Source organism: Hypomesus transpacificus, chromosome 7 (assembly GCF_021917145.1).
Source record: "Hypomesus transpacificus isolate Combined female chromosome 7, fHypTra1, whole genome shotgun sequence".
In the NCBI taxonomy this organism is placed as follows: Eukaryota; Metazoa; Chordata; class Actinopteri; order Osmeriformes; family Osmeridae; genus Hypomesus; species Hypomesus transpacificus.
Genome location: NC_061066.1, coordinates 4,292,680 through 4,318,459, shown reverse-complemented (window position 1 = coordinate 4,318,459; position 25,780 = coordinate 4,292,680). Strand labels below are relative to the sequence as shown.

Here is a 25,780-nt window from a genome sequence, read left to right as displayed (position 1 = left end):
AGTGGAGAGGGCAGGAATAATGACCTTTAGGCAGGGCGGGGGGGGTTTCAGCTTGAGGAGTGAGGTGTGGGGGAAAAGGGGTGGGGTAAGGGGCGCTTCCTGCAGAGAGACGATAATTAGATTCAGCCCCAAGAAAGCTGGAAACCAAGCGTTACTCATGAAAGACTGAGCTCTGTTGAGGAAGACGGCTTATCTCAACATGTAGTTTTTTTCATGATTCCATGAAGGAAAGCTTAATGGGGAAAATGGGCAGCCATTGCGTGTTAATATCCATGCTGTAACTGTTAACCTATTACTGCATAATACTTTGGTTGGCGTGGTATTAAAATAACTCTTTGTTTTTGTCACAGGACAAGCTCAGCATCTCCGTGCTATTCTGTAAAAGTTCAAACGTCATATCTCTTTCGAAGCCTGGAAAAAAATTGGCATTTGATGCAGCCGAGGAACCTTCTGTAGTTGAGCTTGATCTAAAAGCTGGGAGTAGGAGGAGGCGGAAGCTAAATCTGGCTGAGGCTTGAGAGCACATCTCATCTGGTTTGGATGACAGGTTGGAACCATCTCTGTTTAGACCTCCTTGTCTCTGATGTGAGGAGGCTTCAGGAGCCCGCGGCGGGCTCCACCGCCCTGTCATGTTCAGGACGGGAGCCCAAGCTGTCTCCAGCACTTTAGCGGCGTCACTGTCAGGGTTGGGGTTGCAAAACAGATCTACCCACTCGAACCTGTGATCTCCAGTGCTCTGTTGGGGCCAGGGTGTTGCCGAGCTATCAGGCGACACAGGCAAAGCGCTTCTTTGAAAACCAAAGGGGCATGGTATCAGTTCAGACTAGGCCTACATTATGGTGTTATGGATATACGTTATTAAGTATATAGAGCGAGCCCAAACTCATTTCATTCGATTTTTCCAAACGACGGCGCTCGGTAATGATTTTGATCAACCTTTGCTCACATGCTTTGTATCGACGTGTGATGTATCGACTGTGTATCGAATGTGATGATGTACACTAAGGGATCGGTGTTAACTAACGGCCTGAAATGCCACGTCCAATTAATAAGTGACTGCATCTGAAGTTGTCATGCGGTGGTTATGTATTCATCCCCAGCAGCCTGTCCGTATTCGGAGGCATAAATCATTTAGGGTCGTTAAACGTGGTGATTTTGCCTCCCACGTCCCCATAAAGGTCATTTCCATTTCCCATCAATATCGTTTACGTCTAAGCGGCTTCGCTGATGGCTTGGCCAAAGAGAAAGAACGAGGGAGATGAGAGAAGGGGGAAGGGATTGGAAGCGGAGGGGAAGGAAGCTATGTGTGGTAACACCCTTCCTCCTCCTTCACCTCCTCCTTCTCCTCTTTCCCCTTTGTCCTCCTTCACCCCCTCCTTCTCCTCCTCCTCCTTCTCCTCCTCCCCTTCGTTCTCCTTCAGTTCCTCCTGCTCCTCCTCTTCCTCCTCCTCCTTCTTCGGTCTGGTTTACTGTCAGGAAGCGTTTGATGGGAGGCAAGCGGGCGCAGAATGGCCCCGAGCGCATTGTCAGCGCGCCGTGGCTGTGACCCACAGTGAGAGGAAACAGAGGAGGTTTTGTGAAGACAGCCGTCACCTCTGGGGAGGCCAGAGAACACAGAGCGGCTCTCGGAAGGCTGCGGCGGGGCGGCGGGGGCGGCGGGGGAGTTTAGCATCTTCAAAGCACCTCCCTTGAGAGTCAAAGCCATCCCAAGGGGAAAAGGGGAGAGAGAAATAGAGTTGTGTGGTTGTTTTTTCTGTGTCTTTTTTTTATCTCACAGTCTCCAGAGAGTAGTGCCCTGTTGAGAATAGTATTTTTCCCTCCCTCCCCTGTGAAGTAATTCCCTACAGGGCCCTAAGGTAAACTCCCCCCGAGCCTCTCTTCTTTGAGGGTGCCCCCTCCCTCTCTGTCTGGTCTCCATCCTGGCGCGGGGCAGCCGTGCCTGCTGGCTCTGACCCACCCTAATGAGCTGTAATGGCGTTTGTATTTGTGCTATCGATCTTGTCGTCTGTAGTTACAACAGCGCCCTGAGGGGCAGTTATGGAAACGGCGGCCATATTTGATGAGATACAGTATGACAAAGCAAAATCAGTCCCAGTGATCCAGTGCATCGCATGCTTGTCGGTTCAATCAGTTCCCCCCGAAAAATTGGAACCTTTCATCACACGCCGTGCACTGGGGAATAAAATGAATACTCTGCCTATTTTGGCAAGAGAAACTCGACAGCCAATTTAAAACCAAATCATTAGTGGCAGTGAGGTTGGTTGCCTGTGTGTGCTGCACGTGTGCGAATGGATAGAGATGTGTGTGTGTGTGTGCGTGTGTGTGTGTGAGGAGGGGGGTGATTAGTTGGACTGCTGCCAAAAAGAGGTAGTCAACATGCGGTTTGTGTGTGTGCGGGGGGGGGGGGGGGGTTGTCCTCTGAAGTATTTTCCTGGTGTTTGCTACCGTCTGCCTAATCCAGGCAGGTCATCACTCACGACAGAATAACCCAGTGCGTGCACTTTGTCCTGGAGAGCGGTTGGCCCACGTGAACCAACATGTAAACATGACCTTTGGCTGCCCAGGGATCATCTGTGGCCATAGACACACAGAGGCTCATATTGAGGTCATTAATCTGAGGTCTCGCTTTCCCCAGTGAAGAGGATTTAGGATTACATCTATGTAGGTTAGTCCTGGTATTTCCCAGGCGACATAGTAGGACGTATTATCATATAGTGCTATGTCCTGTCTAGTGCGTGCACACCGAGTGGGAGTGGTATGTTAATAATGTAAACCAATGCCTGTGTTTCTTTTTGTGAAAAAAAGATCAGAGTCATAATAACCTTCATTTATGGCTGAATCTGTGAAGCTATGTGTTATATCATTGAGCTGTTGGTTCACAGCAGTGAACAGCATTTCTCAACATACTGTAGGTCTTCTGGTCCACCTGCCCTGTTTTTTTGAGATGTTCCCTTCTTCCAACACACCTGATTCAAATGAATGGGTTGTTAGGCTTCTACTCAGCGTCATGACAACCCTTCATTTGGATCAGTTGTAAGGAAAAAAGGTCTTAAACAAACAGGGAAAACGTCTGAAACGCACAGGACAGGGGGGCCCGAGGACCAGGGTTGAGAACTAGGCTAATCTGCGGCGCGCGTGACGATGACGATATACTTCTCTCTCTCCAGAGTGCTACATCCTTCCAGGTGACGGTACGAGATGAGGACTGGATCGTGGCGGCGCTGGAACCTTCCGACCTGCAGGAGAACGCCACGGCCTACGCCGCCCGGGTCACGGGACAGCCCCAGAGGACACAGCTAGTCCAGTACCAGAACCTGAGCGACCCGGCGCCACTGGTCTTCAACGCCTCCCACCGCGGGATGTGCTACACCGTGGGCTTGCTGGTCAAAGAGGGCAAGGCGTGGTCCAAACCAGTCAAGATTGTAGCCATCCTCACAAGTATGGAACATTTCACTGGCCCGAAAGATATTTGATTGCCCTTTCATTTGCCCCATTCACCCCATGATTTCAATGGCAAACTGACAAGATCCTTTTTTACATTTGTTAACATTCACTTTTGATCGGTACACTCTTTTACTAATTTCACAATTTTGACTATTATCTCCAAAGTGTATTTCAACACTTAAATCAGACGTGATAAGGATTCATATCACGCGCCAGCTGACCCTCCAACTGAGTTTTCAGCTTTGGATCGTTGTCCTTTTCAGTGTTGCTGTTCCCGTGGTCCACCCCTCATTGATAGGTCTTACTTCCCCAAACAGAGCCTCTTCCTGTGGACAGCGTGCTGATCTCAGACTACAGGGAGTCCCCAGAGACTGGGGTGGTGTTTGAGATCGCCTCCCCGCCCAACAACGTCTTCAGCAGGGTCAACATCAGCTACACGGAGGGGAAGGAGCAACGCTCTATGCTCTACAAAGGTCAGCCTCTTTACATTTACTTTACATTTAGTCCTTTAGCAGACGCTCTTATCCAGAGCGACTTACAGTTAGTACAGGGACATTCCCCCCCCCCCCGAGGCAAGTAGGGTGAAGTGCCTTGCCCAAGGACACAACGTCATATGGCACGGCGGGGAATCGATCCGGTAACCTTCTGATTACTAGACTCCCTCACCGCTCAGCCATCTGACTCCCTGGAGGACTCTTTGACCCAGTTCAATGGTATAACCATCTTGTCAACGCATTCTGTGTCTACTTTAAGAGGGTTTCTATGTTACATTCATCTAGTAGAGATGCTGTCTATCCAAAGTGACAAACAAAACGAGAGATTGAGTTCATTGGTTATTTGGGCAGAACGAGTAAGAATGTGTAAGAATCCGTTGCCATCCATCATTTCCTCAATCTCACCTCTCTGTGTATATGATTCACTTACAAATCCCCCCTCAGCAAATGTAGCGCAAAGAGACGATCTTATGAAAGTGTTTCCCATGCTTTGTGATGGCGGGCAGATTTCTACAAGGGGAAGACGGTGTTCAAACACTGGTTGCCGGGGACGTGCTACAGCAACATCACCTTCCGCCTGATCTCGGAGGCTACGGTCAACAGGAGCACGCTGGCGCGCCGCAGCGACGTCACCCACGAGCCGCGCCACCACAGGACGGGTAGGAGGGGGGAGGGGACACGCGCGCACCCACACAACCACGACAACAAACGTTGGCGTCAAAGACGCGTCAAAGACGAGGCTTTGTGAGGGTGTACCTTTTTCTCGAGCTAGTCGAACGTCTGCAGCGATTTGTAGAATCACTCCTTCCCCGGTACGCGAGAGCCGTATGTGAATCCGGCGTTGATGGGTTGTTCTGGTCGTACAGTCGCTGGATATTGAAAACGGCGGTGCTCGGTGGTGCCTAGAGGCTTCTAGTAAATGCCACCCCCTCTAATGCTCGAATCCATTATTGACTGCATGTCAGCACGACGCCCATGTGATACCCTCCGGATGTCCTCCCCCCCCTCCCGGCCACCATACAATATTGATACAAAGTAAATACCAGCCCACAATTGATTACTGTTTGGAGGAAATCACATCACGCCGATGAATCACCTCCTGTCTCCGACCGCTTGTGGTGAAATGATTGGAAACTCTCCTCTCTAGTCCTTTTGAATCCTCTCTCGAATCCGAGGACGAGGCCCACACGGCCGCTAACCTTGGCGTCGTGTTTTCCTTTCCCAGTGCCCAACCCTCCCCTCAACATCTCCCGCAAGATCGTCCACCTCAACCAGAGAGGGCTCGCCAGCAGCGTGCTCCCCGACGCCACGCCTTTTCCGTCCCGCAAGGCCCGAGACGTCCCCCTCATCGAGGAGCAGCAGCAGGAGGAGGAGGAGACCCGGGTGGGCGGGGAGGAAGTGACCTCGGAGGAAGCGCTGGGCGGGACCGTAGCCACGCGGCTTCTCTACAACCTCGGCGACAGCGTCGCCAACGGCACGGACGGCAGCGCGAAAGCGGGCGTCAACGACACGGCCGAGGAGGAGAGCGTCACTCGGCCCTATTGGCCGGATCCGACGGGAAGCCCGCCCCCTACGGAGGACGAGTTTGTCAACGCGGTGGTGACGGAGTACGAGGACTCCAACGAGCCGGGGTCGGCCATGGGGCTGGCCCCGGAGCCGTCCGTCACCCCCACCCGCCTGCCGCCCATCCTGTTGGAGCTGCGCTGGCTGCCCCCCCACCCCCCCACCTCCTACGACGGCTTCAACATCTACTTGTACCGCGATGGTGAGCTCTTCCCGTGGAGAGGAAACTCTGCCCAGCTGAGTGTCAGACTAAGATTCTGCTTTGTAAGATAAAACACGTACATCTCATGTGTCTGCGACCTCCAGCAACTATCTGAAAATCAGGAGACAGAAACTAATTTCCTAAAAGCTCCCTCGTATGGCGCGTGCTAAGTCCTTCTTTTATCTCTCGATTCCTCTCTCTCCTCTCCTCTCTTCTCTCTCCCTTCTCTCTCTTCTTTCCCATTTCCCCTCTCTCTTCCCTCTCTCTCTCCCCTCTCTCTCTCTGTCTCTCTCTCTCTCGCTCTCTATCTCGCTCCTCTCTCTCCCGTTCTTCTCAGGTAACTCCACAGAGACAGCTACGGTGGACGAGAACACCCACGAGTTCTTCACTGAGCTGACGGAGCCGGGAATTTACCGGGTTCTAGTGACCACGCTTAGTTCCTCTGGGGACTGTGAGCCCAGAGAGAGCAATGCTAACACTGGCTTCACCTTCTACCTCAGTATGTACTAGATACTGTAGTACCCACTATATTTACTAGACACTGCATAAAAAGTATTTTTAACTATGTACACTAGATAGTATGTCGTTGATACACACTGTACATAGAAGGTAATATGCCTTAATCCATCATCCTCAATGTTGTACTCTATGCTGCAATATAGCTATCCTTTTTATCCATTGAACTTGTACATGCACTTAGTCCGATGGTACCTGTTGCAATACTACAACAAATCAATATACAGTGCTTTGCTGTTTCCATGATCAGACATTGAGACAGGAAGTGATATCTTATCACGCAGTTATATCATACATTCAAGCAACACCACAGCTCTCTCCATATACCTGACCCACGTCCGCTAACGCTAAGCGCCGCGGCGGTCACCGTGGGTCTCCTGACGCTTGTGTCCCGTGGCTCCAGGTCCGAGCGGGGAGTGGCTGGAGCAGCCCCGTGAGCGCCCCCTGGCGGTCAGTGTGAGGATGCTGGGCTCCAGCACGGCGGCCGCGGTGTCCTGGGGCTCCTCCGCCGAGAGCCACAACGGCAGCCTGGTGTCCGTCCTCTCCCTCACCTGCCTCAAGCCCAGCCTCAGCCAGCGCATGGAGACCACCTACTGCAGCGAGGTGAGACCCGGGGCCGGGAGACGCGCTCACATAGAGGTGTTGGCGGGGTTTTTTTTTTCTAGAATGTTCTAGAGTTTTTTTTTTTTATACCAGGTATAACCTGGTAGAACACTTGGCTGCCCCTGGAAACATTTAGTTCTTTGGAGAACTTCTCAGGATATTTGATGAGCTAAAGCTAATGTGGGATGGAATACGACACTTCGGAACAAACATGTCGCAGAAATATCACCGTAGACCTCATATGAAATGTAATGTAATCCTCAACAGTGTGCCTCCTGTTACAAAACTAAGATATAGGGTTTGATACTCGACTTCACTTTATGTCGACTTCACAGGAGAACACCACCAGCGACATCATCAACAACCTGACCCCAGGGGCTCAGTATAGGGTGGTGGTCTACCACACCAACGGACCCCTCGTCAGCCCCCCCTCCGAACCCGTCATCATCGACATAGGTGGGCTCTCTATTTATATCGTCCTTGTCTCATTTATCCTCATTTGGCTTCCATTTTTCCCCTCTAGAGGAGTTCACAGTTGTCAGTCTTGTCGTCTTCCATCAGTACACCGTGTCATTGGGTTGTCCGACTTTTGGTCCGCCTTCTCTTGCAACCTGTGCGTCCTCATTGGCTAAATGAGCTGCCTGTGTCCGTCAGAGCTAACAGGAGTGCGGGAGCTGGTGGTGTACCCGCTGAGCCCTACGGCGGTTATTCTGAGCTGGCAGAGGCGGTACCATGTAGCCTTCCGCAAGTACATCCTGCAGACGTTCTTCTTCAACCCCGTCACCCTGGCTTCAGAGTGGACCACCTACTATGAGATCGCCGCCACCGGCTCCGTGGTCGCCTCCATGGTAACCAGACAGCTGTTTGTTCATTTGAACGAAACATTGGTTTGTCAATGGTTGGTTTTGGACCGTTTCAAGATCATTTTCTTGGACGGCCTTTGAAGTGGCACGGTGGTGGTTATTTCCTGATGAAGAGCCCTTTGGTTAAGTACGAGTTGCCCCTCTTTCTCTCATTCCCCCCCTTTTCGACTTCTCTATCCGCTTCTTTCAGAGAGTGACAGATCTGCTGCCCGCCTGGTACTATAGTTTCCGGGTTACCATGGTGACTTGGGGTGACCCGCCGCTCAGTTGCTGCGACAGCCCCACAGTGAGCTACATCACAGGTAATCACAGGGGCATATTCCAAAATGATGCCACGTATTACACTCACTCTTACTCTTAGACGTGATTGCACTCTTTCTCCTTCTCTCCCAAACCCACGTGCTCGTCTTCCTGTCCACACAGCCCCAGAGGCCCCCCACATCACCTCCGTGGACTACTCCCAGGGCGTCCTGTACGTGCGCTGGACCTATGGCGAGCTCTTCATCGACCTGTCTCACTCCAGGATGCTCCACTGGCAGGTGGTCGCCCAGGGCAAGAAGGGCCCCAAGAAGAACTACTCCATCGATGTGAGTCCGCAGGCCCCCTCTGACAAGCGAGTGCTAATGGCGCTAACATTGACGAGCCCATGCTAACGCTAATGCAGATGACCCCATGCTAATGCTAGCGTTGATTAGCCCATGCAACGTACAAGTGAACGTGGCCCCCATAACGCCTTTTGCGTCCTCCCAAGTTTTTTCTCGTTATGAGAAGTGTTTAGCCTTCATGACAGGCTGTTGTTTTCCCACCAACTCTTCAGTTTCACTTGTAACAAACATGGGATCAAACCATCGTTGAAGAATCCCAGAACTGAGCTCGTCTCCGGTGGGAGGATTTCCCCCCTCCCTTTTGAAGGCCTGGCTGAGTTCCTGGCGGTAGCCAGCCAGCAGAGGAGCTTGAACTGCTCGTTAGTGTGCAGGGCTGGCGGGGGGGATGTATTGATTAAGTCCACAGGGTCCTTGAAGGCCCTCATTAGGACGCCTGAGACAACGAAGAGGTGACCCAACCTCTGCCTGCCTACTGTGAGGTCGCGAACATCTCTTCCATAATGAAACCAATTATGTTCCCAACAGACTGGGTTTTATCTCCTATAAACCCCATATAATTAGCTACGGCCAAATGTTTTGATACTGTGTGTTATCAGGAGTTTTAATTGGCTGGCTGATAGCTAGCGTGTCAGGAAATGTATAAAAATGATTGTAGATGGATGTGGAGGACTTTGTTTTACCGCGGTTCTTTTAGTCTTTTCAGAGAAAAAGAATCGGATATGATCCTATTATTTTGAGGCTGGTGTCTACGAGATTTAAAGATATGAGCTCAGCTCCTATTCCGTTGCAGTTCATTTTTTTGCTGATGTTTTACAGCAGTGTGCCATCAATTCAGATTATGTCATATCAATCATCTTTAAAGCTGTCGCTGTGCATTTCCAATTTTTATGTTCGTAGGCTGCCCACGTTGACACCCAGGGGATGTATCATGAAAACATCACATGAATACAGATTTATTCTTAAATTTAAGTACTGCTTGGATATCTCAGTTTGCCCCAGTGATGTGTGAAAATCTCATGTCACGCCAATGCAAAAAAAAGATATTAAAAAAGGGTGTCGTTTGTGGGATGGCTTTGCTTCATTCAGCCAGGAGCCTCCACAGCTAGGTCAACCACAGATTGATAATCATACCTAAAAAGATGCCATCGAATCCAAAGGTGGAATCATCTGGGCCAGGCCTATGGTATCTTCTTTCCCCAAGGGAAAGGGAGAAGAGAGAGATGGGGGGGATGTGCATCGGCTGGGAGGATGGTTTGGGAGGGGCTGGAGCTGGGATCAGAGGGGAATTAGGGGATTTGATCAAAAGGATTTTCGAGACGTTTGAAGAGGTTTTTTATCATGCGCGAGAGGTTTCCATTCGTTCACGTTCGTGTGGGGAATTCTCTGAGTGTGTGCCTATATCACTGGCTGTATCTGAGCAGTGATCCAGAGCAGAGCATTAGACATCATTGAAATATCCCTGGCAATAATCCGTGGTGAATCGTTGACTGACGGTGTGTTTGTCCCCCGCATGTTGGTCCTAAGGTGACTCGCAACGTGATGCGGGCCAGCATGCCCCTGCCGGCTGGAGATATCTACAGTCTGACTGTGACGGCATGCACCGAGCACAGGAGGAACACCTCTGTGCCCAACATCATCAAACTGGGTCAGCTGGACTTTGGTCTCACACACCTGCTCACACAGGCATGCTCAAGCACACAGGCATGCCTACACATGCTCAAACACAGGCCTACTGTACACACTCACACAAACACACACACACACACTCCACAGGGAGCTTCTGGGATCTATTCCCAATACATCCTCTTTCATACAAACAACAACAAACGGTTGAGGTGAAAGAGATTCAAAGAATTACAATACATGAATCAGAAGGATGCTTGCTGTATAATTTTGTACCACCCCCTCACTCCCAAATGTTTTTTGTTGCAATGGAAATCCACAGAAATTCATGGATGTCAACATCTAAATGAAAATGAAAAATTACAGTTGTGTTGGAATGGATTTTGATAGAAAACGTCAGGGGTTCATCATTTCTTTGGTAAGGCATTATATAAATGACCCAGATATTATGGGCAAAATGGTCTTTGTTCTGTAAACATACAGCATATCAGGGCAATGTTATCAAGCCAGTAGATTTTGGACCATTTTGGGAATATTTAATGTTGACACACTTATTATTCCATCAGTATGCATTATGTCCATCCAGTCAGTTGTTATTTTTAGGATTGCAAACAGTTCAGGAAATGATGTGGATAATATACTAACCATTCAGGGAACAAAACTGTAAAAATGGCACTTCCCCCCCCACAAGACCAAAATATGACTGTGAAAGTTGACACTTAGTAGGTGTCATACAAGAGGGTGCTAAATGAGTCAATGCCCTTGTTCCTGTCTCTCCAGCCCGTTGGGGTGAGAGTAAAAACGCAGCCCTTTACTGTGCTGTCTTGCCTTGTCTTGTTCAGAGCCTGCACCACCCAAGTCTCTGTATGCTGTGAACGCCACCCACTCGTCTGTGACCTTGCTGTGGACTGAGGATGGGGTGGTAGACTCCTACCAGATCCTCTGCAAGATCCTGGGACCCAACAAAGAGCTCAAGGTCAACAAATACTTTTTTGTTTGTGTTCCTGGGGGAAAATATGTCCATATGTAGCCAGGGCATGTGTAGTGTTACCAGTGTGGTGTCTTAGCTTATTATTTTTTATTAAACCAGTCAGCGGCTGTTAAGTTGCTGTCTTTAAGGGTAGTACTGTCAATAAATACACATTTATGCGCGTGGGCGAGAGAAACCCATTTGCTGCGTTCTAACGCCTTTGAAATGCAAAGTAGATTTCAACACCACTGCCACTGTATAACAACCACTACGGTGTGAATAGAAATCATCCAAATAGGTTATTTTGTTGTTGAGACGATAGCACCAGGGTTGTGTTTAGATCGTAAACAGAGGGCAGACGGCTTACTGCTGCAGGAGGGCAGAGGGTGTCTTAGGTGTCGACAGCGAGGGGGGGAAAGGGCCTTCCACTACCAAAGCTCCCTGACATTTGGGCTGAGCAGGTTGTCATGGTGAAGCCGGAGGGGCCGTCAAAAAGGGCTGCGCTTCATTAGGGTAATTAACTAGCCAGCCCAGGGTGGATGACTCATTGAGGTTGCCGCGGCGGCGGTGGTGGTGGTGAGCAGAGTTCCTCCAGGGTCACCGACACAGGTCGGGGAAGTGTCCATCTGTCATACCTCCTGTAGATTACGGAAAACAAGCCGGAACTTTCTAAATAGCTACATTAACCATGAAATGAATGTTTATAGTTCACCACTCGGGTGTTCTAGGAGTGGTCGGAGAACTGACTGTGCTAACCCGGAGTGAGGTTTGCTTACTGTGTGACTGAATATGTGTATGTGTGAAAGAACGCATTTGTGTGCTGACATACTTGTGTGTGTGTGTTTAGGCTCGTGAGCCCCAGACTGCCCAGTCCCACGTGGTAACAGTGCTAGGCTTGCTGCCCTCTGTCTCCTACAACTGCACTGTGACCAGCTTCAGCTACAACACCCCCAGCAAACCAGCCTTCATCACCATCACGACTGTGGGTAGGTGGAGCCCACTGTGGTGTGGGCGTGTGATTCTCAGGGGACGGAGAACAAAAACCCTGTTTTGTTTAGACTTAACGTGGCAAAAACAAAACGGAGAGAAAAAAAATGAGTGAAAATGCAGAATTTCGTCTGTCTGTGTGTGTCGTGACCAGCTAAAGAGATGAACCCAAGCGTGGCAGCCATCTCGGCTCTGGCCATCCTGAGTGTCCTCCTCATCAGTCTCCTGGTCCTCTTCCTCCTGGTGCTGCGTCGAAAGCATCTCCAGATGGCCAGGTGAACACATCACTGACCCAGACAGACCAGACAGACCCCATTATTCAGCCCTACTGGGGGGATACAATTTGACGGTTTCACTGCCTCCCTCTGGTGTGGAAGAAATGGGATTTCCTACGTGATTATGGCAATCGCAATCAGAAGATCAGCTATTATCTGTTCATATGTTCTGTCCTATACGGGATATGTGAATGGAGAATGTGATACCATAACCAACTGTGTTCCTGTTGACGGTTACAGTTCTATGATAATATCTGCCTGCCACTAATAACAAACATCTATTGGCTGCATGTTATCCCTGTATAACTATAAACACCGTCCTCTGACCTTCATGCCTCAGAGAGACTTTGCTAGTACCTCTGTGTGTAGACTGGTCATTTTCATGTTGACTCTCTCTGTTCTGCTCTCACTGTTCACTCCCTCTCCTATCTGTAGATTGCTTATACCAGAGCTCAACTGAACTCAGTCACTCTGTTAGTGAAGAGATTGACAACACTTTCTTTCACTTCTTCTTTCTGGGATATTTTTGAAACGACAGTCGATGTGCGCCTGTGTTTCTGAGAGTAATGTCCGCTTTTTTCGGTCCGTTTCAGAGAGTGTGGAGCCGAAACCTTCGTGAATTTTGCTTCTTTCGAGAGAGATGGGAAACTCCCCTACAACTGGTAGGCCCTCACTCCGTCCCAGGGAAACAAGCTATCAGGATGTCCCCTAGCATATCCCACAATCCTGCCCCCCCCCCCCCCATACACACACACACACACGCAACACTCCCAAGATAAAACTGCAGATTCTGTCATTCCCCTCTGCTCCCGCTCCTTCAACCTGATGACGAGGGTGTGGGTTGTGTTTAGCTAGAGCAGGGGGAAGCCTTTCCACCCCCCCAAAAAATCCAGGCTGGGCAAATCCAGGGACGGGATTAGGACTCACGAAGGGTGGGGGTGGGGGCGAGGGGCAGAGGGGGCGAGGGGCAGAGGGGGCGTGTGCAGTGCCTTGCTTCTACCACCTTATTTTAGCTCTGAAACTCCGTCGACAAACCGTGACCACCTCTTCCTGCTTTCTGAAAATAGGGTGTGTGTCTTCTTCTAGTGTTCTGTTAGAGTAGAATACTGTATATTCAATGAATACGGTACAGCCCTAAAATCCTACATTAGGTTAGCTAGGAGTTTTGAAAAACAAAGTTAGACTAGAGAGGGTGCAATTTCTGGGGTCATTGTGAAGTGTGTTTGCAGCTGCCGCAGTTGGGGCAGTTTATTTTTGAATCACCTCCCAAATCAATGACTTCAGTTATTGTTTAATGTTCAAATCATTACGTTTCAAATAATATTTGGAGAAAGACAAACATGGGGTGTAGTTAAATCTTCACGTGACTAAAGGACTAATACAACTGACATTTCAGTATCTTAAATACTCTATGTATTGAAGATTGCATAGATTCAAAATCAAACATACATGTGTGGCTTCTTGTTTAAAGGTAAGGCTAAAGTCATTTTGCTACCTCCATAGGTACCTTTCAGGTCTATGTAGTGCAAAAACAGGAACGCAAGCAAACACACTAAATATGTTCTTATGTAGTTTAAATTGTTATATAAGGGTAATAGTGTTGTTTGTGTACATAGCAGCATAGAGTGTACATAGCTGGATCTTTCAAGACGGACAAATCTGCCAAAAGTTTAAGACAAGAAAAGTTTAAAAAAAATAAAGACCATAATATCAGGCAGAGGAGGGCCGGTACTAGGGCCTCACATCCCACGGTAACTGATTAATATAACTGCTGAAAGACGGTCAGTGAAGGCAGAACTTGGCTTCCATCCCAAATTGGATTGACTTTGTACTGTATCATTATTACCTCCCATCACTAAACCATCCAGCCATCCACGTGTGTTCTTACTGTGAAAGCATTGGTTCAGTTGCGTTTCTGTGGATCCAATTGGCAAAGCTTGTGCTTTGAATGTGCATGGTGTAAACGCCTTGGTGTCATATCTGTTAGCGTACCACGTTTTATGAATTGGCAAAAGCCCCGTTTATCGAGCAGAACATTACTGTTGTGTCACCGAACCGTACAAATAGATGACCATATATTTCCCCCAGCACGAATTACGGGATAGGCTACGCACACTGCAGAATTTGTAGGGGAAGGTTAAGGAAGGTCCAGCACACAAAAACGTTGAAATACGGAACCTCATAACGTAAGTACAGTTCAGCATCGAGGAAGAGAGTGGCCATTGACCAAGTCCACTCAGCAGTACCACAGCCGAAAACAGACTCTTATTGTTCCCTGCTGTTCCATTAAAGAAACATAGGCTATCTACTGTACATTCTCCAGCGTCACAGGCTGCATGATGCATTAACTCTGTGTTGAGCACTAATAGAGTTCTTCTCAGCCCACTCTGTGCCACTTTTACTAATGGAGCTCCTTGTTTTGTCTCAACCTGTCGCCGACTGGTGTCTGTTTTTGTTGTCTGAACCCCCTTCAGGCGAAGAAGCCTGTTTGCCTTCCTTACCCTACTGCCATCCTGCCTTTGGACTGACTATCTTTTGGCTTTTTATATTAATCCTTGGTAAGTAAGCTCTGTTGTTGGCTGAGTCAACTCTTCATCCCAGGGACATGTCTCAGCAAAGCCCCCGGGCCTGCTCCTCCGACCATAGACACAGTGTTACCAGACAGGGTTTCAACATGTATTCGAAATTGGGCCTTGGCGGCCATTTTGGAATCTTTCAACGAACCGTACAGTACCTGGCGATCACACACTCGATGCAACGAGATTCTGGTTGAAAACCGATTCGAAAGACATCTGGAGAACGGTCTGGAAACGCTCACGTCTCGAAACGCTTTGTCTGTGGTTGGGAGATGCACTCACCTGAAGAGGCTCCTTAGTGTCTGAGTCTTGTTTCAGCTGTTTTTCGTTTTTGTTTTTGACTAACGTACCGTAGCATGGTTACTAACAGCGACCGGCTTTGCTGTCCACACGGTGTCTGCATGTACGTTCACCGCATTTTGTTTGTGTTTCGATCTAAGAGTGGAGTAGAACGGTAGAATGTAGAGCTTAGAGGGTTAGATGTAGATGGGTCCTGTGGTGCATGTTATGGGATGGACACCAGCGGTATGCAAACACAGACGCATGGGGGGGGGGGGGGGGGGGGGGGGGGAGTGAACCATACAGTAAGAGTGTCTGGCCTGCCTGCTTGATATCACTGCTTTAGTATAGCTGTATACAGAGACTGAGCATGTTTGTGTCCTGCTGTGGGGGTGACTTGTGTTGTTTAGACTATTTAACGTGGGTTCACTTCGAGGACAAGGTGGCTGGGGAAAGAGGGAGGGAGCCTGAGCAATGTGTTACCACAGCGACAGGCACAAGCAGGTGTCATGAGTGCTTTTATCATTTTCTGCGATTCATAGGAGCAAGACTGCTTTAAAGAAACGGAAGCTTACAAGGTAACCTGTCTATTTCTGTCTGAATGCACTTACAGTGTGAGAGTTTTGTGTACCCCTTCTTTTTTTTTCATCTGCGCTTGCTTGTGAGGACGAGTTTGTGTTCATCTGTTCGTACGTGTGACATGTCTAGTTACCGCCACTGTGACCAGCATTCGGCAAGTAATCAAACATGCACCACAGGGAGTGTGCAAGGCCCAATAATCCAGCAGATTAAAACCACTCGTCACAGCATCACGACGGTTTAATGGGTGTCCCTACACACACACACACACACACACATACACACACACCGCTTTCATCTTTGATCCAGGATCAAACTTAAAGTGAACCCTCTGTTTCCTCGGCTTTGTACATCATAACAACGCCAAGAGTCACTTACTGGCCCACAGTCATAAACAATGTGTAATCCCTTTTCAAATCCCATTAGAATGAAATCCCTTAAGTGTCAGGCAGCAAACTTTGATGGAATGTAAAGCTACCTTCCTGTCAACAAGCAAGAGAAAAGCAATTATGTCATAAATATGCTGCTGGATACATTTATACTGTTTGTCTGTTCTGGGCTTGTTGGAGTGGTCAGGGTTAAATATGAACTGAATATCCTATTTACCGTCATATATATGTATATATATATATATATTTAAAATAAATGGGTAGAAGAGAGTGGAGAGTCTTGAACCATTGTCTGGGTCACTTTACCTAACTCAAATTGGTCTCTCGTGTGCTGTTGTAGCTTGGTCCAACTGGATGACTTTGACGCCTACCTGAAGGAAATGAGCAAGGACTCTGCTTACAAGTTCTCCTTGCAGTTTGAGGTACGACATACTCCACTTTAAATACAGAAATACACACCATTAACTAACCCTACCCTTGACCCTACTACTGTCTGTAAAGCCAAAACATATTCTGAGCTTGATCAATAATGCCTTTCACAGCCAAACCAAATCCAGACATTCCTGGCTAAGAAAATCACAAAAGTATTTGAACGAACAAATGCAATTGATTTTGGGTCTGCCTTCATTTGAAATTGTCCTCAAATACTGTCTGCTTTGTGTTTCTTAGGAGCTGAAGAGTGTGGGACTGGACCTGTCCCATGATGCAGCTGACCTGCCCATCAACAGGCCCAAGAATCGCTACACCAACATCCTCCCCTGTGAGTGGCTAGCTACACTGACCATGTGACCAGGACCCCATGAGCCGACGAGTGTTCTTTAGTTTGGGAGATTCTTTGTAAAACCCCTTCGTCCAAAGACATGTATATTTGTCCGATACGGGTGCAGCTTGAACAGCTGTATCGAAGCACGAACACCTAGCGATGTCGATGGCGTGTTGTGTCCACAGACGACTTCAGCCGGGTGAAGCTGTTCTCGATGCACAACGACGAGGGCTCCGACTACATCAACGCCAACTACATACCGGTGAGTTCCGCGCGGCCGCGGTGGGGGGGAGGGGGGGGGGTGTCTAAGTAACTGATGTGGAAGAGATGGGGGGGGGGGGGGGGGGAGAACACCTGCTACTCACATGCTACTCCCACCTGGGGTGAGAGGGCTGGGTGGGGCAATGGGAAGAGGTGGGCTACGTGGCACAAGTTTAAAGGTCGAGGGCAGTTGGATGTCAAAGGTCTGGCTTCAGTCATGGACCGGTAGCTATATGCACGTGGTCACCCCGTCGCTCGTTCATCTCCCAGGGTTACAAGTCCCCCACGGAGTACATCGCCACCCAGGGTCCCCTCCCGGAGACGAGGAACGACTTCTGGAAGATGGTGCTCCAGCAGAAGTCCCACATCATCGTCATGCTGACACAGTGCAACGAGAGGCGGAGGGTGAGTCTGGCAACCCGCCTCCCTCATCCCCTCCTCTGGGTGATGAGTGACTCGGCGGCACCAGGCGATTGAACACAGCATAGATAAAGACTCTCCATGGTATTTTCATGTGGTTTTTAAATGGAGGGGGGGGGGGGGGGAATTGGTGTTGTTCTTTTGGGAGGCCAACGCATTCTCGCGTTTTAAGGCGCTCAAGGCTAGTGGGGTAGCCAATGAGTTGATATTCCTATTGATATTCAGCACATTTAGTATTCTCTCATACTGAAACTCGACAGAATATATTTACCCATGCTACATTAGCAAGGCTGTGATGGAAGTGTTGTGTGTGTGCGTGCGTATCGACTGGACAGGTGAAGTGTGACCACTACTGGCCGTTCACGGACGAGCCGGTGTTGTATGGAGAGATCAGCGTGGAGATGATGTCTGAGACGGAGTCTCCAGAGTGGACCATCAGGAACTTCAGACTTGGCTACGTGAGTGTCTCACACACACGCACACACACACACAGAGTCCTCGTTACTCCGACGTCGAATGACATGTGCAAAAGCTGTTAGATGCAATGACATCAGACAAAATCAAGCAAACACAGTACATTGTGGGTGATATTATGATCAAATCTAGCACAACTCATCCAAAAGCTATCGAAACATCTGTCTTTACTGGCCCAGGCGATAAGCCGTTGACATACCCTGGAACGACTGTTGCGTGTGTGTGTGTCGCCCCCTGCAGGCTGACGAGTCTCAGGACGTGCTGCACCTGAACTACACGTCCTGGCCCGACCACGGCGTGCCCACGGTCAACGCCATCGAGAGCATCCTGCAGTTCGTCCACATTGTGCGCCAGCAGGCCAACAGGACCAAAGACCCCATCATAGTGCACTGCAGGTACACAGGGTCCACCCACCCAACCGTGCAGGGGCCTGAGTTGATCCCAGAGAGAGGGGGAGAGAGAGAGTTTAGATAGGTATTGCTAATGTCCCACGTACTAAATAGGCACAGCATTACTGATGCTATCTACTCTTGATTTACCATAAACACTGCCTACGGCGAAGTGAAAGCCCAGTAAATCCATGGAAAGACTATTTAGAGTAATTGACAGTGCAAAGGACTAAAATGACTAATAGGTCCAAGCAGACAAGTACAGTACACTAATGGGTGTGGCTGACTGCCCAGAGTTGACTCCCTTAGAATTGCTTTGAATCTCTCTTACTGTCTAAGATTCAAGTGCAATGCAAGGCCGAGGCCTTAAAACGTAAGGCCAGCACAAAGTTACATGTCCGCAAGGGTAATTGTTTCCTGTTCCACGCGGCCATCTTTTTCCACGTTCTGCGCGACCATAAATCATGTCGGACGTTGCTTCGCCCCGGCGTCCGGCCTCGTCAGCAGGTTGTTAAATGAGTTGCAGCAGCCGTCGTCCTCCCCTGACTGGTTTGTTTTGTACCTGCGGGCAGCGCTGGCGTGGGGAGGACGGGGACCTTCATCGCTCTGGATCGTCTGATGCAGCACATACGGGAGCATGAGTTTGCGGACATCCTGGGCATGGTGTCTGAGATGCGCTCCAATCGTCTCTCCATGGTGCAGACCGAGGTAGGTCACCGTCGGAAAGGGCGCAAGGGCGAACGACTAGGGGTGAAATTGTCCTTACACTGGAAAAAAACAGCTGATGTTATAAGAAACTTTGATTGGTGCCAGTAGCAGTATTGGCTTGTGGGTGTAACCCTGAAAGACAGAAAAAGAAAAAAACATCTAATAGTCACATTATTGCGTATTAAGGGATGAACCGACAGGACCTGACGCTCTCGATATGATGTCACTTCCTGTAGGAGCAGTACGTGTTCATCCACCAGTGCGTCATGCTGATGTGGAAGAAGAAGAAGCTGCAGTCCATCACCAGCGACGTCATCTACGAGAACGTCAGCAAGACCTAAAGACGCCGGTCCTACCCGACGTAAGAGTCTCACTCACACACCTAGGGACAGCATAGCATGTGACAGGAATTATAGACCTCCATGTAAGGATATTCCTTTGGGCCCCTTCTGTGTATCAGTAGTGGCTGTGGAAGCCCAATATACACATATACACACCTATGCTTTACAGAATCATTCCCCAAAAATGTTTTTCACCCCGCTTCAAACCCAGCTTCCATCCTAGCTTCTGGCACAGACCACTCATCACTAAACGGCCCCCAAACAGGTCAACACCCCATCAAACATGTGGTCTAACAGAAACCCAGTCCATCCACAGAACCAACTAACTCACAGTGACCACCCTAACACCTCACTAACCCATCCACAAACTAGCCAACAACTTTACTAACCAGTCAGCCAACAATGATAAGCAGTTATTGTATCTGGTGTGGAAAGGAAATTAAACCTCGTCTTAACTCGTTCTTTCTCCGTCTCAGGCTGGGAATACACACTCAACCTCCTGTGCTTGGGGCATCCGTTTTCTGCACCGAGATCCGCTTCGTCATCAAGACCAAAAAAAGCAAACAAACATGACAAAAATACAAGAAAACACAAGAAGAAAATGGATTACGTTTTTCATTTGAATTGGTCAAAGCATTGGGATGGAACATTGCCTTAAGGAGTCTTCACTGACTGGCCATTTATTCAACCACTTTCAAGGTCATTTTATCCCCCACTCAACCTAACTGGCCAGGAGGATGTGAGGTAGGAGGGTGCTGGGGTTGTAGCGCATCATGCCTTTCCCTCCTGAGCGAATGGAATGTCTTTGACCACAGACCCTCTTTGCAAGGGAGACTCCCTCCCTTCAGAAAACAAGAGGTCACAAAATGGCTGAACTGGTGGTCAATTGGTCTGTCTGTCAGCAACTATCATTTGTTTTTTATTTTATTTTTTTATCTCAGGATTATAGCTGGAAACCAGCAAGCACACAGGCCTACCCCCCCCCCCCCCCCCCCCCCCCCCCCCCCCCCCCCCCCCCCCCCCCACTGCCATTGGTACACTGTTGACACGTGTGCTTGAGAGTCGTTTTCCAGGTTTGTACTTTGGCTGTTTTAACGCATTCATCGTCAGCGGGCCCTTTTTGCCGTTCACGTAGTCGTCACCCTGTAGTCGTACTCACTTTTCACTCATTTGTTCTGTGGCTAAAAGGCTTCGGTTCAGAGTACCCTGACACGATAGCCCGGTGTCAACACTAGCTACGATACACTGCCACCGGACCTGGGGACATGTTGTTGTCGGACATGTTTGTGTTATTGCGGTAACTTCTGCATACACTTCTCAAAGGCTACCACCTTAGCATGTTAGCAATGTACAGTACCGTTGGCTACTCCGGCTCTGAGGAAACAACCAGGAGAGCGGGTTGGGAGAAGAAGGGAGCGAGGGCACAAGGGACAGTTGGAGGGGCTTTGCGTCTGGGGGGGAGGGAGGGCAGTGACCCGCCCCATGCCTACCATCGACTGGACGGGAACTAGGTATGGTTTGTGAAGAGGCCAGTTTAGAAGCTGTAGAGACTGTGTGGTTCTGTTGTGGATCTATTGTTGTATTTTGCACTGAGGCCTTGGACTGCCTGCCTGCCTGCCTGCCTGCCAGCCATGCGTGGAGAGAAGAGAGGAGGGGAGAGACGGAGGGTCGGCCTGCCCTCACTTCCTGTGGCTGCTGCTGCTGACTGTGGAAACTACTGTTTTATCTGTGTACTGTATCGTCCAACTCGGCCTGGGTTTGCTCCCAGGGGAAGTCTGAGTCACTGGTGGGGGACATTGTTGTAAGTGATACAGTGGTTCAACTCTCATTCAAGACTTGTTTACCAGGCTGTCGTTGCATTAGCTGCAATCATATGTTTAGCGGTGAGAGGATGCATTTTTGGGATTGGTGCGTATAGTATCAAAGCACTTTTGTGTTGACCTTGAGAGCAGTCAGTTTGACAAAGAAACCCAGACTTGACATCGGCTACAATGCATCCGATTATCTCTATTGACGATTCAAAAGGTAAAGAATTGAATATCTTGCGAAAATCTGAATGCTTAGCATATCTTTTTTTTCCCACCCCTTCTCACAAGCATATCATTCGGTTATGAATCAGGTGTTCCATTCTCCATATGAACCACAGTGCTTGCTAGTTCCGTAGAATTCATGATGCTCTTGGTTATTCTTAGATGGGGGTTCATCCACACCATCATCCACACTTTGGGGTGCAGGTCTGTGGCGGGAAGGAGAAATTGTAAGGGAAAAAAAACAACATTTCACCTACAGTACACTGATATCAGTATTTAGATTGGTGTCCTAAGCATGATGAATATGGCAAAGTGATGTAAATGGGTAAATACATGCTGACCAGTATTCATCACTGTAGTTAGCATTCTGATATACTGTAAGACAATAGCACTTTAAGCAGAAGTGCTGTCCAAGTTATTAATAGAGGATTTTAGGATATAAATCGTACAAGGTACCCTACATTGGACTGTCCAGTGTTCACTTAGAGGGGAATATAGTGTTCTTTTCAAACTTTTAGGGGGGACATTGCACAGTTTACAGATGTAAAATCTAGCAGAACAGAGACCACTCAACATAGGTTACATTTCACAGCAAGGTATCAAATGTACTGTACATACTACTTACTGTGTAACTAAAATGTTTCTACATGTTATTACAAAGTAATTCTTGTGGAAATGACTGTCGCTTTGTTTCATTTTTTTCCCCTAAACTGTTGTAAATGTAAACGAGCATAACATAAACCCAGACCCATTTAAGTTATTGTTTTTGGCATAACACGGTACTTTGTTGGGGCTTACGTATTTCTATGAGCGGCTGGGTATTGTTTTTAGTGTTAGCCCAGCATTCGAAGTGCATCCTCAACAATTCTGTGTCAGATTCTGTTGAGACACCTAGATGTGGACTTGGAAAGCACGGCTGTAGCCGGAGAAACGCACTTTGGCATGCTTGTCGGAGCTGACCGAAAATACAGACATTTCCGTTAGCTAGGTAGCCTACTGTACACGTTTTACAATTTTCTCTTGCTCAGTGTGTGTCCAGTCAGAACATGTTTGTCATTGGTGCCATTCTTGTGCATTGTGTCACTTAAAGTAGAGGGGCGATCTCGTGTTTCGATCGTCGTCACTGAGTTGTGTGCGTGTGTTGGAAAAAATAAAATGTTGCAATATCAATTCGAGAGAATTACTTATGCTCACAGAATTGTCCAACGTGCCATTCACAAACGGAAATAGCAAAGGTTTTAGAACAGGATTTATTGCAGAATTAGCAGATTTAAGTGAAAAAGGCACCATGAACTACATACAATTAGAAATGTACAATGTAATAATCCCCCCTGAAAGAACATAGTATTTCCTTGATTGACACCAACAACGCTTTGCGATTGCACATCGTTAAGGGAGGACAATTCACAAAAATGAATCCTACTTCCAATAATCATTTTCTCATGTTAGCTAAATAAAATGGCAACGAGCCAATCGACCTTTCTATATAACTTAACGTTTAGCATTGCAGACAAACACAGATAGTTCTGGCGGGTGGGGTGGGGGTGGAGGGGTCAGCGATTGTTGGACTAGAACATGTGCCAAGGGTCCTGAAGTGTCCCGACATGCACTGGACAAACTTCCTTCCTAAACTGACACATTCACTCATAGGTTGTACCCCTGTACCCCTGGAGTAAACTGGACAAACAGATCTACATCACAGAGCAAAGCTGAAGCCATATAAAAGTGACACATTTAAGCAACACTGTATCAATTGGTTAAGATACATCTCTTGTGCAGGCATATACAGTATATATATATATATATTATACGTGTGCTAAATTACACTCCGTTCCTCTTGTTACCGTGTGTGGACTAGTCCTTGTGTCCCGAGTATCCTTGTTCGTCACGTTCACCCGGAATAAGAAAAACGGACCATCGTTTATCAGCTTTACTCTTTAGTAACAAAGATAACAAAATGGATAACAGCGCTTGGTGTTCCACATGTTGCAAGATCATGCTTATTACTCTGTTAAGTTGGTCAAACAAAGAATCTTGGAATTCTAGCATTCGTCCTATTACTCCTGTAACTTTTTTTTTACCAGACTGAAGGGGCTTGCTACAGTAGAAAGGTGTGCTTTATCTAGCAACCTGATACAAGACTGAACTCTCTTGCCATGACCCCCCCCCCCACACACACACACACACACACACACACAGAAAACAAGTAGGCTGCTGCTGTGAGGAAGACATGTCTGTAACAGCCATTGAACAAGCTCATCCATGTCTTCCTCCAACATAGATGACTATAGGAAAATACTCGACTGCGATAATGATTTTAGATCTGATTGTTATGTCTTGCCTATATAGTCCTTGAGTGATAGAACTTTCCTGTTGCTGTGCAAATGTGCGTATAGGCCCATCTCATGACTTGCGGCCTCGTACAAGTAACCTGTCAAAGCCTTAAAGGACTTCGGTAGCAGTTTCTCTGCTTTAATGTAAGGTGTAAGCAAGGGCTATATTCAATCTGACATGAGATTAATGGAAGCATGTATCTGTAAAGTCATAGTGATATTATATAAAGTGATCTTATCTGACGTATTTTATGAATGACAAAAAAAAGTTACATTAGCGTTGCCTCTATTTCAGTCTGGTCAGTTATATTAAGTTACTCTTTTGGCATAACATTAAATAAAAAAGGATGATGTATATAAATATGTTTGCTTTGCCAGCAAATCAGAAAATGTACACAACAATTATATTTATATTGGTTATTCACATTAATCAATTCTCTCAAATACTATTAAATTGGATCAACAAACTTTAGTTTGGTTGACTCCATTTCCCTTCTATATGAGAAGATCTCAGAAACCGGATACATTTCCTTTTTAGTGTGCTGCACTAATCTGTGGCCAAATAACACGAGAGACAACAGTCCATGCTTGCGATTACCCTTTCAAAACATTGCTGCTATATTACACCATTATTAATTTCATTCATTCATTCCTGTCAAATGACGATATAGTCCGATCAGATGTACAGTTCCACAACTATTCACATTCCCTTCAGACGCGTGGCTGAATGTTTCCCTGTTGTGAATCCCCAGTCCGATTGTGTGGGTTTTACTGTTTGTTTGATTGTGTGTGTTTGTTTCTACGGAGACTGCTGCAGAAGTTCCTGTCGGCGGCGCATGATCTCGACGAACTCGGCTCGGTCCGCTGCACTCTGGAAACAACAACGCAACGACATGAGAGACGGGGGTGAGGCTTAGGGGCTCGGGGGCTCACAGGTTTGGGGGAAGGCCTCAGTGGCTGCTGCTCTCGTCAAAAGACTCCACCCCCGAGTCGGAGGCGTTGGCAGCCAACTTCTCCTGCCGCCTCCTCATGATCTCCTGCAGCTCGGAACCGGAGCTCCGCTGTAGAGGGGGGGGGGGGAGAGAGAGCGAGCGAAGGAAAGAGACAGAATGAGAGAGAGAGAGAGAGAGAGAGAAAAGGGGAGAAAGGGAAAGAGAGGAAGGAAGGAGATGGAGAAAAGACAGAAAGTGCGAGGAGAAAACCCCCCAGAAAAGAACAAAACCAGAGAAAGACGAGGTCAGAGTCGATCGACGGTGCCCTGTGGATTGACCTCAGCGGAGCTGTACACGCTAGATAACCCAGAGGAGTGCCTCATCGGTTTAGCGGCTACTGAAAAGTTCAATAGGCCCATTCGACTCAATTGGATACAATACACAAAAGGCATTCACTGCAGTCTACAACTGAATGCTTCGCAGACGTTTACACACCATATATTACTGTAAACTCAAATCTGATGAGAAAATCCTCTGTCAGTATGGAGGGATTATTGTGAGAAGGGTTTTCCACATCTGTCCTTAGAGAACCAACCGGTTAAACACACATGTGTCCTCAGGAACAGAGGTGGAACATCTTCTATTATGCTTTTACGGTTTTCAAAGCTGATGCAGAAAATGCCTCTATACCCTCTCCTGCTATGACAGCTAACCTTAAAGGAAACTTACCTTTGTTTCCCTGAATGAGGTCAGTTTGAGTGTTAATGCTAAGTTTGTTCACTTTCAAATCCTAGTCACCGTAAAACGCCAATAAAAAGGTACGGTACAGATCGCAGAACTGAAATGTTCGGTTGGCAATGTGTAAAATGACCTTGTACACGGCTCGACATTGTATGTTCTGGACATGGGAGATGAAGTTAGTTTCAGTTAGCAAAAAAGCAGTTCCAAGTATTTTTCGGAGACAGACATTTTCTATGTCTCACAGATCTAGCGCGGGCTGGAGGACATGGCACTGGGATGGAGGGGGTGACGGTTAGAAACACTTGAGTGGGGGTTGGCAAACGAGATGGCACATTCTGGAAAGGGGAGAGGAGCTGAACCACGGTACATACAGCTACAGCAGCCTTATAAGAGGGTCAAAAGCTAACACTAAACGAGCTG

General features: G+C 48.0%; 2 protein-coding genes across 9 annotated transcripts in view; one reads left to right on the top strand and one right to left on the bottom strand.

Moving 5' to 3' along the window:
- The window catches only part of ptpro (protein tyrosine phosphatase receptor type O), a 37,406-nt gene extending 14,868 nt beyond the window's left edge, over positions 1-22,538 (top strand). Inside the window, exons 2-27 of one of the 3 annotated variants that reach the window (XM_047022553.1) lie at positions 3,168-3,438; positions 3,762-3,917; positions 4,445-4,597; positions 5,164-5,703; positions 6,041-6,202; positions 6,623-6,822; positions 7,158-7,278; positions 7,477-7,670; positions 7,876-7,987; positions 8,109-8,272; positions 9,815-9,935; positions 10,756-10,889; positions 11,731-11,869; positions 12,025-12,145; positions 12,739-12,807; positions 14,620-14,703; positions 15,543-15,578; positions 16,309-16,390; positions 16,638-16,728; positions 16,917-16,993; positions 17,263-17,397; positions 17,748-17,870; positions 18,127-18,281; positions 18,848-18,983; positions 19,220-19,344; positions 19,801-22,538. In XM_047022553.1, coding sequence (XP_046878509.1) covers positions 3,168-3,438; positions 3,762-3,917; positions 4,445-4,597; positions 5,164-5,703; positions 6,041-6,202; positions 6,623-6,822; positions 7,158-7,278; positions 7,477-7,670; positions 7,876-7,987; positions 8,109-8,272; positions 9,815-9,935; positions 10,756-10,889; positions 11,731-11,869; positions 12,025-12,145; positions 12,739-12,807; positions 14,620-14,703; positions 15,543-15,578; positions 16,309-16,390; positions 16,638-16,728; positions 16,917-16,993; positions 17,263-17,397; positions 17,748-17,870; positions 18,127-18,281; positions 18,848-18,983; positions 19,220-19,324 — 3,681 coding nt within the window. In that variant the 3' untranslated portion in view covers positions 19,325-19,344; positions 19,801-22,538. The remainder of the gene's footprint in view (positions 1-3,167; positions 3,439-3,761; positions 3,918-4,444; positions 4,598-5,163; positions 5,704-6,040; positions 6,203-6,622; positions 6,823-7,157; positions 7,279-7,476; positions 7,671-7,875; positions 7,988-8,108; positions 8,273-9,814; positions 9,936-10,755; positions 10,890-11,730; positions 11,870-12,024; positions 12,146-12,738; positions 12,808-14,619; positions 14,704-15,542; positions 15,579-16,308; positions 16,391-16,637; positions 16,729-16,916; positions 16,994-17,262; positions 17,398-17,747; positions 17,871-18,126; positions 18,282-18,847; positions 18,984-19,219; positions 19,345-19,800) is intronic. The other 2 variants (XM_047022554.1, XM_047022555.1) reach the window with 2 other exon arrangements.
- Positions 22,539-22,591: 53 nt separating this feature from the next.
- Positions 22,592-25,780, bottom strand: part of eps8a (epidermal growth factor receptor pathway substrate 8a) — a 38,295-nt gene continuing 35,106 nt past the window's right edge. For 4 of the 6 annotated variants that reach the window (XM_047022559.1, XM_047022557.1, XM_047022560.1 and 1 more), the window contains one exon: positions 22,592-24,748. In XM_047022559.1, coding sequence (XP_046878515.1) covers positions 24,638-24,748 — 111 coding nt within the window. In that variant the 3' untranslated portion in view covers positions 22,592-24,637. The remainder of the gene's footprint in view (positions 24,749-25,780) is intronic. The other 2 variants (XM_047022561.1, XM_047022562.1) reach the window with 2 other exon arrangements.